This window comes from Bos taurus, chromosome 4 (genome assembly GCF_002263795.3).
Source record: "Bos taurus isolate L1 Dominette 01449 registration number 42190680 breed Hereford chromosome 4, ARS-UCD2.0, whole genome shotgun sequence".
Lineage (NCBI taxonomy): Eukaryota > Metazoa > Chordata > Mammalia > Artiodactyla > Bovidae > Bos > Bos taurus.
In genome coordinates this window covers 46,663,339-46,686,247 of record NC_037331.1, presented here as the reverse complement: position 1 = coordinate 46,686,247, position 22,909 = coordinate 46,663,339, and the positions used below count along the sequence as shown (strand labels likewise).

Here is a 22,909-nt window from a genome sequence, read left to right as displayed (position 1 = left end):
CTATTGTGAACAATGCTGTTCTGAACATTCTTGTACTTATCGTGGTACAGGTGTACAAGAGTTGCTGTAGGTGTGGAATTTCTGAAGCATGTTTACACTACCAAGATAATTCCAAGGTGGATGTTCTACTTTGGAAAGCTCCGATCATCACTGGTTGTTTTGTTGCACTATAGCCTTACCAGCAGTTGATACTGTTCAGCTGCCTTATTTTTACCAGTTTGGTAGATGTAAAATGGACGTAAAATGGCATTTTCTTGTAGTTTTGTTTACAGGATTGCTGGAGAGGCTAAGAATATTTTCATATGTTTATTGGCCATTTGTCTTTCGTCTTCTTGAAGTGACTGTTCTGGAATAACTCTCTGGTGGTAGGTAAGGGCACTGATCTCAGAGCCTGGCCCTCAAGAACAGAAGTCCAAGCCTAGAGTTTAGTTTCTCAGGTACTTCCATGGCTAAATAGAGGCCTCTCCTCGCCACCTTACTTAGTGACTCTCTCTCAAAACCACTGTCAAGTGGTCTCTTTCTCCTTAAGACCAGCTCCAAACGGTCTAGTGAAGCATTCACGTGCTTCATGACTGCACCATCCCTTAGAGAAAACGGCCCCTTCCTGCCTCACCACCAGCACTGCTCTGCATACTGCTCACATCAAAGGTGCTGCTTAGGACTCTCCACTGGACACCCCTGTTATTACATAAGTTTCCCTGGTGGCTCAGATGGTAAGGAACCTGCCTGGAATATGGGGAACTAGGGTTCTATCCCTGGGTCGGGATAGGGAAGGAACTAACAACCCATTCCAGTATTCTTGCCTGGAGAATTCCATAGACAGAGGAGCCTGGCGGGCTACAGTCCTTGGGCTCGAAAAGGGTCGGACACGACTGAGCGACTAACACATTCACACATACTGTGTGTATTATTACCATATGAGGCCCTGGATCAACAAGTACTGAGCTAGGTGCTAGAGACAGAAACAGGGAAAGATCATCAGGCCCAACCCTCAGCCCAGATGGGGGACAAGGACATCTTTCCGCAAGGGGCTGTGCACTAATCTCCCTCCTGCCTCCGTGTCTGCCCCACCCCACACTTCCCAAACTGCCTCTTCTGGATGAGGTGTAGACTTGGTGCCCAGGTCTCAGCCAGTCCGGGGCGCGTCAAGTAACCGGGCGGAAGGGGCGGAGCCGAGCGACGGCGACGCTGCCTGGTCGCCTAGCAACAGCCCAGCTAGACGCGATGGAGGCCCGCAGCAGCAGGGAGCTCCAAGCCAGGAATTATTTGGAAAAACATCGAATTATGGACTTGCTGACCTATCTTACCAGCGCCCTCCTCTTTTTCCGGCCGGGTAAGTGTCTTGCAAGTGTCTTGCCTACCACTCGACTTTCCGTCCCACACCAAGCGGTCCTCAAAAATTCCTCGTGTAGCCTGCCATCCCTCCACGCGTGCGTCTCGGGGGACGAAGGACAGCTTCCTTCCTGGATACCACCTCCCCAACTCCGCAAACACTCTTTCATGCCTCTCGGCTAGTTGAGCCCTCCTGCTGCCCGTTAACACTGTGGCTTTCAATTAAACAAGACTTAACGCAACGGCCTCTTTGTGCCTGCCTCTTGCCAAGTGTGGCGGGACTCTGGCCGGTGAGGGTTGTCGCGGGTGGAAGAGACGCTCCGGGGTTCATCCCTTAGTACTTTGTGACTGGGCAAGAGCCTGAATTTCTTTCCCCTCTTCTGGAAAATGGAGACTATAATAGTACCGATCTTATGGCAACGTGGAGAAGATTAAATGAATAACGTATAAATCATCCTTATGTCTGCAACCAACAGATGTTTCCAGTATTACCCCTGCCCTCAAAGAGTTTTTAATCTGGTAAAAAACAGTTGATAGGGTAGAACAGAAGGATGTTCTTGAGACAGATTTTTCTGACATTTTTAATACACTCGATCCCCATATAAAGTTTGAATCATTCATATAAAGTTTGAATCATTTCATAATTTTTGTGTGGCCTGTAAACTTAAAAGTTATGTGTAGGTGAAAATGAGTTGATGTGCTTCTCCTCAGGGTGGAGAATGGTAGCTTGCCTCATATGGAGTTTCCAAAATGCCAAAATTGCCTATTTGCTTCTGTATAAGGACATGTAAATAGCCAACATTCCAGTTTTGTCAAAAACCACCCAACCAGTATGGTCATGTATAGGGTGATCAAGTTCTTTCTAATTGTTTTAAGACAATAAAGCAGTTAAAAACTCTGCAACAATTAAAAATAGAAAATTTTTTAAAAATACAAAAGGAATGCACTTTTTAATGCACTGGGAAAAAGTTGCTATCAAACTAATTTTTAAAAACCTACTTTTTAAAAAAATGACTACTGTCTCTTGCTGGGTTTTGGTAATAGTGGTGAAAATAATCTTTTGCTTTTAGAGGCAGGTGTGTGTGTGTGTGTGTGTGTGTGTGTGTGTGTGTGTGTGTGTGTGTGAAAACTTCAGAAATAGCAGAAGTAAAACCAATAATCACCATTGTGCATACACCAAAAAGACAGTTTGCAAACCAGGAGGACTCAAACCAGAACAAGGAATGAGGCTCAGAGGTTTATTGTTAGAAAGCAGTGTATTGTGGTGAGAAGGCAGTGACTGTTTATTCTTCACAAAAATTGGTTAGAATATTAGCATCTTCGTAAATGATAGGGAATAGGTTAATGGTTACCTCAGATCAAACTTGGGAAAGTTTAAATTTTATGCTTATGCTTTCCAGAGGCAGAAGCAAACAATGACCCAGGTCAAGTTAATCTTGCAGAAAAAGCTAAATTAAGCTTTACTTGTATGACTTAATTGGTTTTGTCTGTCCAGGGAATTTTTCAAGACTGGTCTCCAATTAATCTTGATTTTAACAATCCACCTCCCCACCCTGCCTCCTGCTTTTGGTCGTTCTCTCTTTGGGCTTAAAAGTATGACCAGCCAATATTACATTATCCTCCGTTACCCTCATTAATGTAGTCAGGCTGAAGAATCACATACACACCGTTTGCATTAGTTGAGTCCTTAAGTGGGAGAGCCATGTAGTCGTGTTCATCTTTCACAGGGTTATTGTTGATTTTGTCTGGTTGTTGGTTCCTGATGGATGCCATTTGGCACCTGAGTAGCTGGCAACAGGCATTTAAGACTCGAGAGTATACAACACACTAGAGAGGTCAATATGCTAACTATAAGGAAAATAATAGCCAAGGATTGAAAAATTGTCCAGAGCAGAGATTCCCAGGAGCCAAGAATTTAACAAGTTAAATAATTCAAATGGGTTATAACTAGAAGTTTTTTAAGTCTTACCTTTCTAAGTCTACCAACAGGTTTTTTTTTGTATTATGTGCCATTAGTTTTAAGTTATTTATATAGGCACAGCCTGGTGTATCAGCAACCATGTAGCCTCATGATGCCTCAAAACAGGATGAAGTGAAGATGTTTTATTTCAGGAAGCCAGTGTTGCAGGTCAGAGAAGGCAATGGCACCCCACTCCAGCACTCTTGCCTGGAAAATCCCCTGGGCAGAGGAGCCTGGTGGGCTGCAGTCTATGGGGTCGCTAAGAGTCGGACACGACTGAGCGACTTCCCTTTCACTTTCCACTTTCATGCATTGGAGAAGGAAATGGCAACCCACTCCAGTGTTCTTGCCTGGAGAATCCCAGGGATGGGGGAGCCTGGTGGGCTGCTGTCTAGGGGGTTGCACAGAGTCGGATGACTGAAGCGACTTAGCAGCAGCAGCAGCAGCAGCAGCAGCGTTGCAGGTGAACTTTCACCTCAATGAGGCCTCCCTGTGCTGTGAGCCATAAGGTAATTTATAATTTAACAAGACGCATTTCTATGGAAACAAAAGAAAAACAAAGGCTAATAGTCTGAGCAAATTATACATTCAGTTTCTGCGTTAAAGAGAAGCCATTTGAGAACATTTTTAGATTTGAGTTCGAAGCATCTCCAGATGGTGTAATGAGGCTGGCAGTTACAGTCCGATGGATTTTCCTGGCTTGCAGTTTGAATGTATCTTGTGACCTTCTGGGTGGCCACATAACAGCAGGCCTGCAGGTTGCCCACATATGAGCTGTTGTGATTTCTCTGAGGTTTATATCAAGTTGTACAGCTTATCCAAAAGATATATTCTATTTTCCTTACTACTTTTCATACACTGTTTTTTTCTTTCACCCTTATTGTTGCTAGCAGTTTTATTTTTACATATGAATTATAAATTTTAACTATTTGTTAAAAAAAATTTTTTTTAACTATTTGTAATCTTTGCTTTCCAGTGAAAACTAGGAAGCAGGCAATTGTGAACTATCATATGTTAATATCCTGTAGTGGATTAGCAAATTTATAAAGACATAATCATAACATATTTTTTAGAGACATGGTTTTTTACTATACCATTTGTAATGTGGCAGAAGACATATTAATAGACCCAAATATCCTCTGTCTGTAAAAATTAAAAAGCCAAAAGTAAATAAACTTATGTTTAGCAGTCAATGTCTTAGTACATTATCTTCTCTGGAAATGATCTAGATATTCAATGAATGTCATTATTTAGTTTAACTTAGTATAAACTTTACATTTATTTAAAACACTTGCCTTTAACAATTATACCTGGATTATCTTAAAGTTCAAAAGCATCAATTGAACATTAAGATAATCCAGGTATAATTGTTAAAAGCAAGTGTTTTAAATTGATGCTTTTGAACTGTGATTTTGGAGAAGACTCTTGAGAGTCTCTTGGCCTGCAAGGAGGTCAAACCAGTCAATCCTAAAGGAAATCATCTCTGAATGTTCTTTGGAAGGACTGATGCTGAAGCTGAAACTCCAATACTTTGGCCACCTGATGCGAAGAACTGACTCATTGGAAAAGACCCTGATGCTGGGAAAAACTGAAGGCGGGAGAAGGGGACAACAGAGGATGAGATGGTTGGATGGTATCACCAACTCAATGGACATGAGTTTGAGCAAGCTCCGGGAGTTGGTGATGGACAGGGAAGCCTGGCATGCTGCAGTCCGTGGGGTTGCAAAGAATCGGACACAACTGAGTGACTGAACTGAGTTGATCTTAATGTTACTTGCTGGCAAATTCTGTAACAAATAGCATGAGCTTATTTGACTGGTAAACCCAGATAGAAAAAGTTGTATGTTTGCCTTACATTTAATATTGACTATTCTGAGAAGACATGCTTGTTTTTATTAAACCAACAAACTTAAACAATAGCTTTTATTTATCAAAGATTATTTCATTTATTCTAGATCATGTGAACTTTAAAATCATGTTTGTTTCTATATTTCTGAGAGTTTAGGAATGCTTAATTAATAAGCTCTAATTTTTTTAGGGCTTCCCTGGTAGCTCATCTGGTAAAGAATCTGCCTGCAATGTGGGAGACCTGGGTTCAATCCCTGGGTTGGGAAGATCCCCTGGAGAAGGGATAGGCCATCCACTGCATTCTGGCCTGGAGAATTCCATGGACTGTATATTTCATGTAGTCACAAAGAGTCAGACACAGCTGAGCGGCTTTCACACATTACATCAATTTTTTAAGCCAGTTAAATTGAATTTTTTTTAAATTAATCTTGGCAGTACCATCTGAAAGTAATAGAAAAATGCCACATTTACATAGACATACATATACATAAACATAAACAGGCAGACACAAACAGAGATCTTATAGCCTTCATTAAATTTTAGCCATATCTCAGGTACTGTAGGGGCTTCCATCATAGCTCAGTTGGTAAAGAATCCACCCGCAATGCAGGAGACCCTGGTTCGATTCCTGGGTTGGGAAGATCCCCTGGAGAAGGGATAGGCTACCCATTTCAGTATTCTTGAGCTTCCCTTGTGGCTCAGCTGGTAAAGAATCCACCCACAATGTGGGAGACCTGGGTTCAGTCTCTGGGTTGGGAAGATCCCCTGGAGAAGGGAGAGGCTACGCACTCCAGTATTCTGGCCTGGAGAATTCCATGGACACTATAGTCCATGGGGTCGCAAAGAGTGGGACAGAACTGAGCGACTTTCACTTTCAGGTGCTGTAGGGGCTTCTCTTGTGGCTCAGTGGTAATGAATCTGCCTGCCAGTGCAGGAGATTCGGGTTCATTCCTTGGGTTGAGAAGATCCTCTAGAGAAGGAAATGGCAGCCCACTCCAGTATTCTTGCCTGGAGAATCCCATGGACTGAGGAGCCTGGCAGGCTACATACAATCCATGAGTTACAAAAGAGTTGGACACAACTTAGCAACTAAACAACAACAACAAACAAGTATTGTAATACAAAACTCCAAAGAATAGCTGGATCCACACTGTAATTCTGACAGATAAACTAAGATTACCTGCTCACATGGCCCGAGGTTTCTCACTAAAGAGTTTTGATTTGCATGCTATGCTATGCTATGCTATGCTATGCTAAGTCGCTTCTGTCCTGTCCAACTCTGTGCGACCCCATAGACAGCAGCCCATTAGGTTCCTCTGTCCCTGGGATTCTCCAGGCAAGAATACTGGAGTGGGTTGCCATTTCCTTCTCCAATGCATGAAAGTAAAAAGTGAAAGTGAAGTTGCTCAGTCGTGTCCAACTCTTAGCGACCCCATGGACTGCAGCCTACCAGGCTCCTCCGTCCATGGATTTTCCAGGCAAGAGTATTGGAGTGGGGTGCCAGTGTCTTCTCCGTTGCATGCTATAAGGATCCTATTAGATTTTGGAGTCATTTTGTCTTTTAGAAGCTTCTGCATACCAACCAAAGAACACATTTCATTGTCTCTGAGAGGTTTGGGATCCTCTTTTAAGGATGCCCCTTAAGTGGATTTACCTAAGTTAAAAATTTCCCACAGTAGCCACCACAGTTCCAGAAATGCACACACGTGTGTGCACACACACACATACACATTCACACCTGTTCCCAGTCACTCTCATCTTCCCAATAAAGTTAGAACACAATTTGGATATAATCAGTGTTCAGAATTTACATTATTAGTATTAGGCAGATATCCACAACTAATCCATGTAGTATGTTATGACTATATTTCCTTTGTTTTTTTCCCCTCAAGCTAATAATGCTACATTTTAAATGTTTGCTTCAGTTTTCTGTGTAATTATCACTAGCTCACCCATATGCTCTTTTTTCACAAGTACAGATCTCATCTCATTACATTCATCTCATTTACATTCATCAGGTCATCACCATCCCCACCCCCCCCACTCAACCCCCCTGCTCCAGTCTGGACTGACCGCTCACCTGCCCTGCTATGCAGTAATTATCCAGGGATTTCCCTCACTCGCTGCATGGGTGTGCTCTTCAGTTTCCATCCAAGCCCTCCTAATGGCAGAAGAAAGGCAACTTGTACCCTTAGCGTCTGAGACCTCATCCTGATACTGCATACCAAGCTTCTTTGAAGTCACTTGTTTTAGCTGAAATGAATGTTTTGTTCTCCTACAGATACATGAATGTCCTTCCTTATGCACAGTTTTGCTTTCAGCAGTTTTGGTTCCCTGCAGTAAGCTGCAGTATGAAAATATTCAATGGAAAATTTCAGAAATAAACAATTGATGTTATAAATTTCACACTCTTCCGAGTAGTGCCGATGAAACCTTGAACCATCCTGCCTCAGCCTCGAATCGTCCCTTTGTCCAGCCTGTCCACCCTGAGTCACTTAGTAGCCATCTCAGTTACAGATTGATGGTCATGGGACTGCAGTGCTTGTATTCAAGTCACCCTTTTTTTTACCAAAAAATATTTACAGATTTTACCGAATACTGGACCCAAAGCACCAGACCAGTGATGAAGCTAGTTTGGGTACGCCAAAGAGAAGCTATAACTGCTTCCTTTAAGTGAAAAGGTGAACATTCTCAACTTAATAAGGAAAGAAAAAAAGTCACAGAGTGCTGAGGGTGCTAAGATCTTTGGTAAGAATGAATCTTCTCTCCATGAAACTGTGAAGAAGGAAAAAGAAATTCCAATTTTATTGTTGTACCTCACACTAAAGAAGTTACAGCCACAGTACATGATAAATGCTTAGTTAAGATGGAAAAGGTATTTGTTGTTGTTCAGTCGCCAAGTTGTGTCCAACTCTTCGTGACCGCATGGACTGTATACAGCACGCCAGGCTTCCCTGTCCCTCACCATATCCTGGAATTTGCTCAGGTTCATGTCCATTGCATTGGTTTGTATAATAAGGTATTTTGAGAGAGACCACATTCATATAACTTTTATTATGGTATATTGTTAAAATTGTTTGATTTTATTATTGTTGTTAATTTCTTACTCTGCCTTATTTATAAATTAAACTTTATCATAGATACATGTATGTATAGGAAAACACATAGAATATATAGGGCTCAGTACTATCTGTGGTTTCAGACATCTATCGGGGTCTTGGAATGTATTCTCCATGGATAGGTAAGGGGGAAACATCATATATCCATTTCTTTTTCACTTTTTTTTTTTTTTGATGATGAGTTTTTTTTTAAATTTTATTTTTAAACTTTACATAATTGTATTAGTTTTGCCAAATATCAAAATGAATCCACCACAGGTATACATGTGTTAAAAAATATTTTTTTAGGTTTTTTGGCTCTGCTGGGTCTTCATTGCTATGCCTGAGCCTTCTCTAGTTACAGAGAATGGGGGCACTCTCTAGGTGTGTTGCACAGACTTCTCATCGCAGTGGCTCCTCTTGTTGTGGGGCACAGGCTCTAGGTGCTTGGGCTTTAGTAGCTGCAGAACGTGGCCTCAGTAGTTACAGTTCCCAGGCTCTGGAGCACAGGCTTAGCAGTTGTGGTGCATGGACTTAGTTGCCCAGTGGCATGTGGGATCTTCCTAGATCAGCAGTTGAACTGTGTCCCCTTCATTGCCAGGTGGATTCTTAACCTCTTGGCCACCAGGAAAGCCGCTCCATTTCTTAATGTGTTTCCTATTATTCACTGTTGTAAGAATGATGCTCCTACAATAGTGAATAAGAAGAAGCATATTTACTATTGTCTGAATGATGCTTGGGCTTCCTTGGTGGCTCAGATGGTACAAAATCTGCCTGCAATGAAGGAGACCTGGGTTCAATCCCTGGGTGGGGAAGATCCCCCGGAGAAGGGAATGGCAACCCACTTCAGCATTCTTGCCTGGAGAATCCCATGGACAGAGGAGACGGGTGGGCTACAGTCTATGGTGTCACAAAGAGTCGGAGATGACTGAGCAACTTACACACATATGAATGATGCTCAGAAAGAAATGGTGTATCTTTATCTTGGATTTTTGCAAAGCTCCTGGCATTATGATATGTATCTCAGTTTGAAAACCTTGGAATTGTAAGGGAGTTATGGAAAATAAGACAGGACAGCGTGGCTGGGCTGTTACTGTTGTGACAATACATCCATGATCCCATATCCTTGATCCTCAAATTATGGAATCTCTGAAAGCCAGTAGATTTTCATAACTCATTTAACAGCCAAATCTGACATAACCTGAATCATTTGGTAAGAAAATCTGGCCTTTCCTAGGCTGTATTGGGAAATACAGCCTCTAACTGGGCAGCCCTTCCCAGTGGCAATTCTATGCTGTGGAAGGAGGGAGTGTAGGGGATAGCATTAAAGGGGATAGCATTAAGGAAATCAGAATTTTTTTTTTAAGTAGTTACCCAGGTAAGGGCTACTGCTTAGGAGTGGTGAAGATAGGATGAATTTGAGAACTATCAATAAAGACTTGGGAGAGAGCCTCATGACTGACTAGGTTTGGGTGTAGCAAATGCTTCTCATGTGAGTTAAGTGTGGTAGAGGCCAGGAGCTGTGGAAGCACACTGCCTAGGTTTATACAGACTGTGTGGCCTCGAGCAAGTGACACTTGGGAGGAGGAAATGAAGTTAGCCACAGAAAATGCTTAGTGTAGTACCAGGCACATGGTAAGGGCTCAGTAAATACTATTAGTATTACAAAGTTGAACTTGAAGTTTGTGTCCCTTGAAAAACTGATCGTCATCATCAACTGTATGTATGTAATTCAGGTGGTTAGTAACATTTGGCTCTTCCCTTTGTGTTTTAAAAAAACATATCTTATTATATATACTTCTGTTTACAAGCATTTTTCAAAACATTTTTAGAAGCAGGTGGAGTATAAATTATAGACTCTAAACATGGTGGTGCTAGTGGTAAAGAACCCGCTTGCCAGTGCAAGAGATGTAGGAGACCTGGGTTCAATTCCTGGGTTGGGAAGATCCCCTGGAAGAGGAAATGGCAAGTCACTCCAATACTCTTGCCTGGAGAATCCCATGGACAGAGGAGCCTGGCGGGCTATAGTCCATGGGGTTGCAAAGAGTCGGACATGACTAAAGCAACTTTGCACTGTTAAGTGGAAAATTCTGAAAGAGATGGGAATACCAGACCACCTGATCTGCCTCTTGAGAAACCTATATGCAGGTCAGGAAGCAACAGTTAGAACTGGACATGGACCAACAGTCTGGTTCCAAATAGGAAAAGGAGTACGTCAAGGCTGTATATTGTCACCCTGCTTATTTAACTTCTATGCAGAATACATCATGAGAAACACTGGGCTGGAAGAAGCACAAGCTGGAATCAAGATTGCCAGGAGAAATATCAATAACCTCAGATATGCAGATGACACCACCCTTATGGCAGAAAGTGAAGAGGAACTAAAAAGCCTCTTGATGAAAGTGAAAGAGGAGCATGAAAAAGTTGACTTAAAACTCAACATTCAGAAAACTAAGATCATGGCATCTGGTCCCATCACTTCATAGGAAATAGATGGGGAAACAGTGGAAACAGTGTCAGACTTTACTTTTTGGGGCTCCAAAATCACTGCAAATGGTGATTGCAGCCATGAAATTAAAAGACGCTTACTCCTTTGGAAGGAAAGTTGTGACCAATCTAGATAGCACCAACCTAGATAGCATGTATTAAAAAGCAGAGACATTACTTTGCCAACAAAGGTCCATCTAGTCAAGGCTATGGTTCTTCCAGTGGTCATGTATGGATGTGAAAGTTGGACTCTGAAGAAAGCTGAGTGCCGAAGAATTGATGCTTTTGAACTGTGGTGTTGGAGAAGACTCTTGAGAGTCCCTTGGACTGCAAGGAGATCCAACCAGTCCACCCTAAAGGAGATCAGTCCTGGGTGTTCATTGGAAGGACTGATGCTAAAGCTGAAATTCCAATACTTTGGCCACCTCATGTGAAGAGCTGACTCATTGGAAAAGACCCTGATGCTGGGAGGGATTGGGGGCAGGAGGAGAAGGGGACGACAGAGGATGAGATGGCTGGATGGCATCACCAACTCAATGGACATAAGTTTGAGTGAACTCCGGGAGTTGGTGATGGACAGGGAGGCCTGGCGTGCTGCAATTCATGGGGTCGCAAAGAGTCGGACACAACTGAGCAACTGAACTGAACTGAAGCATTTTCAAAACATTTTTAGAAGCAGATAGAGTATAAATTATAGATTCCAAGTATAAGCATTATAGCACCCCATGTAGTCTAAAGGATATACAGCAAGAAATCTTAGTAACACAGCACGTTCCATCAGCATTGTTTATTCTATCCTTAAAAAGAAATATAATGAACTGAAATTCAAACATAGATGTTTTCTGATTTTGAAATACAGTTAAGAAAGAAATGACGTAGATTGCATATGTGATTGCATTAGTAGCCTATTTGCTGCTATAGTGTATTCAAAGTTTCACCAAAAGGCAGTATATTAGATTAAAAGTTCACCTACTTCTATTTTCAACACACAAATTCCAAGGAAGGAAATACATGGAGGAGAAACCTATGTAATTAAGAGAGATTAAAAAACATAACCTATCACAGTGAATGGACTTTATTTGATTACTGATTTTTAAAGAGCATTTATAATTTATGAAATTTGTGAGACAACTGGAAATTTGCATAATGTCTGGCTATTTGCGAATGTTAAGAATTTTGTTGGATGTATAAATTGTACCGAGATGACAGTATTGTGGTAACATGAAAAAGAAAAAGGAGTCCCTCTTCAAACAAATGGTGTTGGGAAATATGAGTAACCACATGCAGAAAAAGGAGACTGGACCCCTGTCTTAACACCATTCACATAAATTAACTTGAAATGGAGTAAAGACTTAAACCTGATACTGTAAAATTCCTAGAAGAAAACATAGGGAAGAAGCTCTTCGACAATGGTCTTGGCAACGACTTCTGGATATGACACCGAAAACACAAACAACAAACGCCAATATCAACAAGGAGATTAAATTAAACTGAAAAACTTCTGCACAGGGAATTCCCTGGCAGTCCAGCAGTTGGGACTCAGCGCTGTCACTTCCAGGGACCCAGGTTTGATCCCTGGGTTGAGGACAAAGATTCCATAAGCCACATGGCACAGCCAAAACAAACAGTGGAAGCCCTTCTGCACAGCAAAAGAAGCAACAGAATGAAAAGGCAGTCTGAGAAATGGGAGAAAATATGTGCAGATCATATAGATGATAACAAACGAACAATCTGATTTAAAATGGGCAGAGGAACTAGAGTTTTTTCCTAAGAAAGACATCCAAAGAGCAACAGGTACATGAAAAGATGCTCTGTATATTACAAATCATCAGGGGAATGCAAGTTAAAACCTCAATAAAGTATCAACTCACACCTGTTACAACAGCTGTCATGGGTGGGCCCTGAGGACATTGGACTAAGTGAAATAAGTCAGAGAAAGACAAATACTATATGGTATCACTTAAACGTGGAATCTAAAAAAGCCAAACTTATAAAAACAGAGAGTAGAATGGTGGTTCCCAGAAACTGGTGGGTGAGGGACAGGAGAGATGTTGTTTAAGGGTACAAACTTGTAACTAGTCGATAACTATAAAGTCCTGGAGATCTAATGCACAGCATAGTAATTACAGAGAACAATGCTGTATTATAAGCATGAAACTTGCTGAGACTAGATCTTCATTATTCCCTTCACAAAAAAGCAGTGCTCACTGTGTGACGTGATGGAAACATTAACTAGTACTACCATAGCAATCCTCCTGCAGCTTAGATGCACAACACCAACAAGTTGCACACCTTAAACTTACACAATATGTATTATATCGCAACCAAAAAGAGGGGGTTCTAATCTTTTAGAAATGTACACTTACATATTCACTAATGAGATGATTACTGTGATTTACATAAACACAAGAAGAGGGAACTAGATGGGATCATGGTAAAATAAGACCAGCCACAAAATGTAACAGTTGAAGCTGGTGATGAGATCATTATGCTTTTCTACTTTTATAGATGTATGAAATTCTTAATGACTTTGGCTTTCTTTTTTTAAGAATCTATCTCCCGGGATTGAATGCAGTGATGGGGCAGGTGAAGCATTCCTCTTCTGAGCCACACCATGTCTATACTTCTTTTAGCTTTATTATCACAGCTTCCCTACATTATTTCTACAGAGTGAATTGATCTTGATTTTTCATATTTAATATTGTTTAGATGAAAGATAGCCTATGTATCTAAAATACTGCCCTTATATTAGGATTGAACATTTATGCTTTCTAACTGGAGGACTATATTAACCTAAATGTTTGTTTTTGAAAATCTATTCTTTACCCTTTCTTTTAGTTGATCTTCATTCCTATGTTATGCACAAGTCTAATCTCTGGACATTTTTTTTTTCTGTCTTTGGTTCCATCTCTTGATTTTTATTTTTTTAAATTATGAAAGTATGATTACATTTATAGAGACTTGGAAAATACAGAACAAGGTAACATAAAGTTCCACTATAACAATTATTAAGTAGATGAATTAAGTTTTTAGTTGGGAATTTTAATATCAAACTCTCAGAAATTACTAGAATGAATATACAGAGAAGTTGAAGGATACAGTAGACCTGAATGGACATTTTTATTCAATCATCTGGAGTAGAGCACTTGTGTATATAATTATTTAATGTTCAATGTCTTGCCTTTCCTGTAAGCAAGGCCTATATTCCCAGTGCCTAGTACAATACTTCAAACATAGGTATTTAGTAATTGTTACCTGACTATTTCCATTTATGACAGACATTTTAATTTCTTATCAGAAAGCATTGGAACTATTCTTTTACAGAAAGACCAAGAGAGTATTTAATATCTATACTGGAACGGCTGAGAATTGCCAGACTATCAGGCGTGGCTCTCCCTTTCTTTATGGATAACTCTAATATTGCATCTATGTTTGAGATGCTGGACTCCTCGAATAAAGGATCCATATCATTCGTACAGTATAAAGAAGGTCAGTATCTTTTACAAACTGAGGTAATAATTTGTAGTCATTACATAAGTTTCCCTAGTTGAAACTAATTCTCACTTTATAAAGTTTTCTTTTTTCTTCTTCTCTTATAGCACTAAAAACCCTGGGTCTGTGTACTGCAGAGGAAGTTTTAAAAGATGATGGACATGGAGTAACTTTCGACAAATTCAGGAATGAAGTGTAAGCTTATTTTTAAATGACTTTATTTTATGTAAATAATGTGGCATGATGTTGACGTACAATTCATACATTTTAAAACAGAGGGTCCTACCTTTTGATAGAAGCATTTCATTCCCTGGAAACTTTCAGCTTTCTGTCTAGAAAGTGAGGACAGGAAGGGCTGACAGCAGTCTCTAAGCCTTGGGGGAGGGGAGGAAGGGGATGCTGGGGTAAGGAGGTTCCAGAGGCCGCTTCATTCTGTTCTCAATGGGAACCCCCAGCAGTTCTCAGAGAATGAGATAGAGAAGCGTCAGCCAGCCAGAAGAACTAACAGAAAAGCTTTAAGCACAATATACTAGTTGGAAAATCTCTGTATACAGAGTAATGAAATTTTTCTCAAAATGATTTCTCACACAGTAAATGTTTATCAGGAGTACAGGCTGCATGCCAGCCTGACAGTTTTGGATTTGAGGTATTATAGCATGAACAGTATTAACTAAATGCTAAGTCAGGAAATAAAAAACCATGGGAATGAAACTACTTACAGAAAGAAGCCTTTAGCTAAGCTAGCTCAATTTGTGTTTAAAACTCTAATTTAACATAGTCCAAGGCCAAGGAAAAGCTGGAAGAAAGTTTTAAGATTCTCATCTCATTACTTACATAGATATTCAACAAAAAATATTTAATTACATTCCCTACCTCAGAGCAGATGGCAGCAGCACAGTGTTCCAGTTAAAATGTTTCATCCACAAAGCAAAGGTTGCCCACTGTCACATGGAATGGAGCTAGGAAGTATTCTAAATAGAAAGACATTTGTGGAAAGAGAGCAAATTCTATTTCAGTCACCATCGCTTGTGTTTTCTTATGGGAAACAGTGAATTTCCAAACTAGATACAGGAACTTCAATTAAAAACATACATTTTAAAGTGATTTTTTTAAAAAATTTATGTTATGTTAGATTACCTGCAACAGTCTTTTCTAACTGGCAAAAGAAATTAAAAGTTGACTGTAATTTATTATCTCTGCTTCTGTATTTTATTTAACAGACATGGTCACTGTGTATATTTGTAAATGGAATTACTCTGAGTTTTCGTGGCCTCTGAGCTTTCTGTTTTTGTTTTCTTAGGAACAAGAGGACTCAGGAAATATGGTCAGCATTTTAATAACACTCTAAGTCCCAGATAATAAATGATTCTATAAAGTTTTCAGTTGTCCAGTTTCATTAATTCAGAACTTCAGCATATAACTTGAAATCCAACTGGCTTCCTTTTTGTTAAAACAAAAAACAAAAATCCCAAATGAAAAAAGACCCTTTATTTTCCAGTGTTAGGCCAGTTTGTCCTCAAATTAAGTAGAATCTCAACATCTTGCTGAGCCAGTTTATAAATCCCAACTTCATTTAGTGCCGCTGTGGCAGGAGGTTGCCCTGAAGTTGACTGCAGGACATCTCTCAGAAGTAAGGCAGAACCAACATTCAAATTCAAAAGAATACAGGCTTCTTTTACACTGTTTAAAAAAAAAGAACAGGAAGGAAATGAGATCTCCATTATCTATATCATCCTATATTGTCCTGTAATGATGTCATTTAGAAAAACTAAACAGCTACCCTGCGTTGCCAGATCATAAGCGCTCTGTAAAACTATGGATTAACTATTTGGCTCTTTCAACATGTGTTGACTGTATATGTACAGACTTTATATTTCATTAGATTACTATAAGGTAAAAGGATCATTGTTTTAACACATATTCATTACTTCCCCAAATATGATATTTGATACTAACAGTATATTAAATGTAGGTAAAACTTTAGGATATGGGAAAAGAGAAAATTAAGGGACAAAATATAAGCAGATAGGTATACAGAATAAAACAAAAAAAAGCAGAAATAAGTATCATACCGAAATGAGCAAAAAAACCTTTCATTTTATTCGTTTTAAAGGAATACTTTATAATCTCAAAAATCTAAATAAGTTTTATACCAATTTCTAAAAATACTGCTAAGAATTATTCATATATCATGTTAGTTACGCTGCTACTGCTGCTGCTAAGTTGCTTCAGTCGTGTCCGACTCTGTGTGACCCCATAGACAGCAGCCCACCAGGCTCCTCCGTCCGTGGGATTTTCCAGGCAAGAGTACTGGAGTGGGGTGCCATTGCCTTCCCCATAGTTATACTTAGAACCAAAACTAATATCAAATGTTTAAGAAAACAAATTTTAATTTTTCTTCAGGCCTGGCCTGTTGTTCAGTACTAAACATTTTAAATTTCTTCTATTTACTCAATATGGCAGGAGTGCATTTGCTTTCATATTCTATTTATTTCCAAGTAATAAGCATTAAACCAAGTGTTAGAAAACAAAGCTCAACATATAATTTATATGCAGCTCTGATCAACTTTTGGAGGTCATGGGTCACATTTTATCATCACATCTTATGACTATTTTAAGTTTTTAATTGATGCTATGTATACTTAACATCACTGGAAACTTAAAGCTGTTTAAAAAGTAAACAACCTCCTCTAACAATTTGATAACATCGAAGTTAATTGTTAAATATTGTGCTTACTGTTTAAAGTAATTTTCTGGCCTCTTGCAATAGTGAGAAAACAAAGGGAAAAGATTCCGAGTCATGTCAAAGTGCAGCTGAGCAGCTCCTCCTTCATTGAAGTGATTGGCAAGAATTATCTGAAAAAAAGGACAATTCATATAGGAGTTGCCTTTATCATCACAGCCCAAAATACAGTCTGCTCTTACTTACTTCTTGGTAGATGTATATGTCCAGCTTCTCTACAAGCATTTGCCAGAAAACTTTAAATAGAGAGAAGCAAAGCTGCTGCTCTAACTGAAGTAAACGGTCTCGTAAAGTAAGCAGCAAGGGGCAAGCTGAACTGGACAGGGACATCACCGCCTGTTCAGACTGCGATGGCAAGGACAACCACCTGGAAAAAGCAGAAACAGCACTGTCTGCAGCATATTCATTTTTATTATGAAATTTTTCATCATTCTATATGTTTAAGATTTTTTACTTATTTTAAATCTGGGGAAATACACTTTTCTGGGGCATTCTGGATAAGAAAAACTATACAGCCCAACATTAGAAGTGCTCTCAGAAAATAAATATACCTGTTTGTTTATTTTATGTTATGTTATTTTATTTTTGGCCATGCCTCACAGCTTGCAGGATCTTAACTCCCTGACCAGGGACTGAACCCAGGCCTCAGCAGTGAAAGCCCCAAGTCCTAACCACTGGATGGCCAGGGAGTTCCCTGTACCTATGTTTATACTTTTTGCTTCCCTTGTGGTTCATCTGGTAAAGAATCTGCCTGCAATGCAGGAGACCCCGGTTCAAATCCTGGGTCAGGAAGATCCACTGGAGAAGGGATAGGCTACTCACTCCAGTATTCTTGGGATTCCTGGTGGCTCAGCTGATTAAGAATCTTCCTGCAATGCGGGAGACCTGGGTTTGATCCCTGGGTTGGGAAGATCCCCTGGAGAAGGGAAAGGCTACCCACTCCAGTATTCTGGCCTGGAGACTTCCGTGGACGATACAGTAGCAAAGAGTCAGATACAACTGAGCAACTTACACTTTCTTTCATGTTTATACTTTAGTTCTCAATGAAACACTCTTTACTTAAGCAGGATGATAAAATCTGTAAACCTCCAAATTTAACATGACTTACTGATATAAAACAGTTAAAATGTAAAATGCATTAACATTTAAGACATTAGTTAATTTTACACTGTTAATTTTCAGCAAAACAACAGGGACTATTGACACTTCTAAACGGATAAGTCCTCTGTGTGACACGGCTGTGCTAGGACAGACACTGCCTGTGCTCAAGGAAGCCACCGTCTGGGGGAGGTAACAGACATCACAAGGAATCGTGGGCAGTGACTACACTACAGTGCAGGCATGCACAGGTACTGCAGCAACACCTGGCTTTGTCAGTGGGTGACAGGCTAGGCCATTTAACCCCCTTATCAGACACCAGCCGTCTGGATTTACAGCCACATCTGAAGGTTAAGTTATCCATTTATTCTGATTAAGACTGTCAAAACATATTTTAGAAAGATTTCCATCAAAAATGGTTAAAAGTTGGGAGTGCAAAAGGCCAAACTCCACGCTGTCTATAGACACTTTGGAAATCTGACTGCATGTTATCTGTTAACTTTCATAAACTGGAGTTGAGAGTTGACTTATAAGAAAATACAGAGGACTTACCTCTCTTTTTTATACAGTTTTGCAGCATCTTTAACTTCTCTAAAAACATGGTCTACTTGCCGGGTCAGCATGTCATGCTTTAAACGTTCTAACAGGTTAATCATGTCATCAAAGACAGAGCTTTCCATAGAGGCTAGCTGTCCTAGCTGGAGTTTACTCAGAGTGTTATTCTCTGCAAAGACTTCCAGTGCTGCCTGTTGAAGCTGTAAGAAGAACTGAAAGCAAAAAAATATGTTAACATGTTTAAGATACTTTTTTTTTTAACAGCTTGAGATCTAACTCATATATAATTCATTCATTTAAAGTATACAGTCTCTTTGTTAAGACTCTATGCTTCCACTGCAGGGGGCCATGGATTTGATCTCTGGTTAAGGAACTAAGATAACACATTTTGTGCAGTGTGGCCAAAAAATAAATATACAGTTCAGTGGCGTTTCATACATTCAGAGTTGTGCATCTATCAGCAGTCAGTTTTACAATGTTTTCATTACCCTAGAAAGAAATCCCACTCTCTGCCATCATCTCCCAATGTCGTCCTCATCCCCCACCCCTAGGCAATCACTCCTCTTCTGTCTCTAGATCTGCCTGTTCTGGACATTTCATGCAAATGGACTCATATAATCTATGATTCTTTATAACTAGCTTCTTTCACTTGGTATAATGTTTCAAGGTTCAACCATGTTGTAATATGTATCAGTTTTCATTCCTTTTCGTGGCCAAATGATATATCCTATTTATCCATTCATTAGTTGACAGACATTTGGGCTTGTTTCCACTTTTTGTCTTTTATGACTAATATTTCTATGATCATTTGTGTACAAGTTTCTGTGCAGATATATGTTTTCATTTCTCTTGGACATATACCAAGGAGTAGAACTGCAGGATCATATAGTAATTCTGTATTTAACCTTTTGAGGAATTGCCAAACTATTTTCCAAAAAATAGTTTTGGAAAGCAACTCTACCATTTTACACTCCTATTGGTTGTGTATAAGGGTACAAATTTCTCCACACTGCTTATAAATGATACTATATTATTATTATTATGGCCATTCTAGTTTGTATGCAGTGGTATCCCATTGTGGTTTTGATTTGCATTCCCCTAATGGCTAATCTCATTTTTTCGAGACAGAGATTGATAGCTACAGTAAACTAACAGATACATGAGTTAAAATAATTAAAATATAATTTTTTTACAGTGTTGTTTTAGGTAGAATTAATACTCTTCTTTCTGCCTTATAGGAAAATACAACTGTGGATAACTAGTAAAACATTTAAAACCAAAAACCTAAATGTCTATTAGTAGGGGCCTGGGCATGGCTACTGGGGATTGTTCAGAGATGACATTTGAGAGGCCGCCTTGGCATCTCTGCTCAAGCTGTCAGGGTAGTAGCACTGTCCTTTTGAGACTGTTCATGGGCTGTGGGAGCCTAGAGCCACCTATGGCCACATTTACCAGAGCCTGCCTATGAGTGAAGCCAGAAATGAATAACTTGAGAGCAGCCATGCCTAATCCTTCCAGTTACACAAACAAGTTCCTCACCTCATGCCACCCCACTCCCCAAATCAGGCCAGCATTAATCTGGGTTCTTGCCACCTATGACTGAAAAACTCCTAATTCTGAATGGGCTGGATATGTCAGGCTTGGCACAATCTGGCAATGGTCAGACAGCTGTTAGTACAGACTCTAATGAATGGAAGCTGAACTCTGTCTATTCTTCCTATTTTTGGGTAATTCAAGAGCTTACATGATTTTTATTTAGTGTATTCACAAGCTGAAGGACTATGAATGTGGTTAAATGATATTTGGTGTTAAACAAAATTTGTACCATAATAACATACCAGACACAAAATTTAGTCATGATTTGAAGAGTCAACTCTAAAATTTGATTATTTCTCTGTTGACAGAAGGAACCAGTTAATTCAATATCAGATTATTAATTTTCTAAGGACAGGGATGATGGCCAGTTCATCTCCGTTAATCGACTACAGCACTGAGTAAAGTAGTTAATGATGTTCCACAAATATTTCACTGAAGCTAAAAATGTGCCCCTGAATGAGTCTCTTATTAAAGCATTGGCACAAGAAGCAAGAATGACTGTTTTATGAAAAAGCTAAGCAGAAAATGGAGCACTGTGGGGGTTGGTGGGGGTGAGTGAATAAAGCACCTACTAAAATTAGGAACATGACACATAAAAGTACATAATGAATGAATGTATTCTGACTAGGTGACTTTATAAAGACAAATGCATTGATCATTACATTCCACTAATATTCATTTTAGGAAATAATTATTTTCCTTGCTCAGCAGAATGATATCATACACATGTATTTCAGTTAACATTTCTGTAAAAAAGTCTTTAAATAATTACTAAGTCCCAGCCAAAAGGCCCAGATTAAAATAAATTATGATTGTGTTTATCAGCTATTTGTTTACATCTATTATTAGTATATTTGTTTCCTGTTTTTTGGCTGATTATCCTGGATTTAAGATAAAGACTTTCATTTTTTTTTTCTCTCACAGTAAAGGAATACATTTTTTTCTATATGATATGCTAGCAGTATAGTATAATATTTTGTTATAAATTCATAGTATATTGGGGACTTCCTCGATGGTCTAGTGGTTGAAATGCCATACTTCCAATGCAGAAAGTGTAGGGTCAATCCCTGGTTGAGGAACTAGGATCCCCAGATACCACGCTGCTTTTTTAAAAAGGGATTCTTATCTTTTAGAGGTACATATGGAAATATTTACCATGAAATATATCTGAGGTCTACTTCAAAATAATTCTGTATAAGCGGTAGAAGAAAGGCTTAAATGAAACAAAATTGGTACTAGAAGATGGGTGAGAGGCATATAGGAGTTCATTTTACCATTCTATTTACTCTTGAGTATGTTTCAAAAAAACAAAATATTAAACAATATTTTAATGTATGAAATATTTAGGTTAAAAATGTTTCTATTTTTATGACTCTTCATAATCTGTCATGTTTGAAGGCACTCAATAGGGACTTTCCTGGTGGCTCAGACAATAAAGAATCCACCTACAATGCAGGAGACTGGGTTTGATCCCCAGGTCAGGAAGATCCCCTGGAGAAGGGAATGGCAACCCACTCCAGTATTCTTGCCTGGAGAATTCCATGGATTAGAGGAGCCTGGCGGGCTGCAGTCTACAGGGTCACAAAGAGTCGGGCATGACTGAGTGACTAACACTTTCACTTTTAAGAGGTACCAAATGTTATTCTTTGATTTTCCTTAAAGTTCTGAATTTTATTGATTTTGACGTCATTATACAAGCTTATCTTTTTCTGAGATGGCAATTACCATTTAATGTATTTCCCAAGTTTAAAATCTACAGAGGGAAGATTTACTTTATAAACTACAATTTCATGAAAGGATGGCTTTCTTTTCCAATGATTAAAATATCAGCATGATTTAACTATACGAGACTTAGATGAGAAAAACATGTACTGTAATCATACCTCCTAAGTTTGGCCCAGTTTTGATTCTGTCTAACGTGTGTTATTTCTGCTTGCTACAGATTCAACATTTCAAAAGGTAAAACTGTTCAAATTACTAATATATTACTTAACATAAAAGATTAACTTACAACATTGTCAGCCCAGTCTGCTAGCACTGTTGAGATATAGTTCACGGCATTAAGAATTGCACAGTACCGAAAGCCAAGGGAAGCTCTAGTCTCTTCTTTCATCACCTGAGTTAATCGTATCCTAAAATCATCCACTAAGTCCTTCTGTAACTCCAGGAACTGCAACTTTCTGGAAGCTGTGGGAAGATTTTTATACCTGTCTGTGGAGAAAATTAACAAGACATATGAAGGTTTATTGCCTTCCCAGGTGGCGCTAGTGGTAAAGAACTTACCTGCCAATGCAGGAGATGTAAGAGACACGGGTTCAATCCCTGGGTTGGGAAGATCCTCTTGAGGAGGGCATAGAAACCCACTCCAGCTTGCCCGGAGAATTCCAAGACAGAGGAGCCTGGCCGGCTACAGTCCATAGGGTCGCAAAGAGTTGGACATGACTGAAGCGACTTAGCACACACAGCATGTGAAAGTTTATGGTATAGGGTTTTCCTATTGGCTAGCTTTGGTGCCTGGAGAAGGCAACGGCACCCCACTCCAGTACTCTTGCCTGGAAAGTCCCATGGACGGAGGAGCCTGGAGGGCTGCAGTCCATGGGGTCGCTAGGAGTCGGACACGACCGAGCGACTTCACTTTCACTTTTCCCTTTCATGCCTTGGAGAAGGGAAATGGCAACCCACTCCAGTGTTCTTGCCTGG

The 22,909-nt window shown here is 39.6% G+C and overlaps 2 protein-coding genes across 4 annotated transcripts in view; one reads left to right on the top strand and one right to left on the bottom strand.

Moving 5' to 3' along the window:
• The first annotated feature begins 866 nt into the window (after window positions 1-866).
• EFCAB10 (EF-hand calcium binding domain 10) overlaps window positions 867-22,909 on the top strand; it is a 26,779-nt gene continuing 4,736 nt past the window's right edge. For 2 of the 3 annotated variants that reach the window (XR_009494211.1, XM_024991048.2), the window contains exons 1-3: window positions 867-1,333; window positions 14,050-14,214; window positions 14,325-14,412. Coding sequence is in view for 2 of the 3 variants with exons in the window: in XM_024991048.2 (XP_024846816.1) it covers window positions 1,225-1,333; window positions 14,050-14,214; window positions 14,325-14,412 (362 nt within the window). In the remaining variant the exon portion in view is untranslated. Of the gene's footprint in view, window positions 1,334-14,049; window positions 14,215-14,324; window positions 14,413-15,517; window positions 15,596-22,909 lie in introns of those variants that run through there. The other variant, XM_002686764.6, reaches the window with a different exon arrangement.
• Window positions 15,538-22,909, bottom strand: part of RINT1 (RAD50 interactor 1) — a 23,554-nt gene continuing 16,182 nt past the window's right edge. The window contains 5 exon segments of the mRNA NM_001076829.2: window positions 15,538-15,897; window positions 16,955-17,073; window positions 17,147-17,327; window positions 18,611-18,825; window positions 22,221-22,420. Of these exon segments, the coding sequence (NP_001070297.1) occupies window positions 15,705-15,897; window positions 16,955-17,073; window positions 17,147-17,327; window positions 18,611-18,825; window positions 22,221-22,420 (908 nt within the window). The 3' untranslated portion in view covers window positions 15,538-15,704.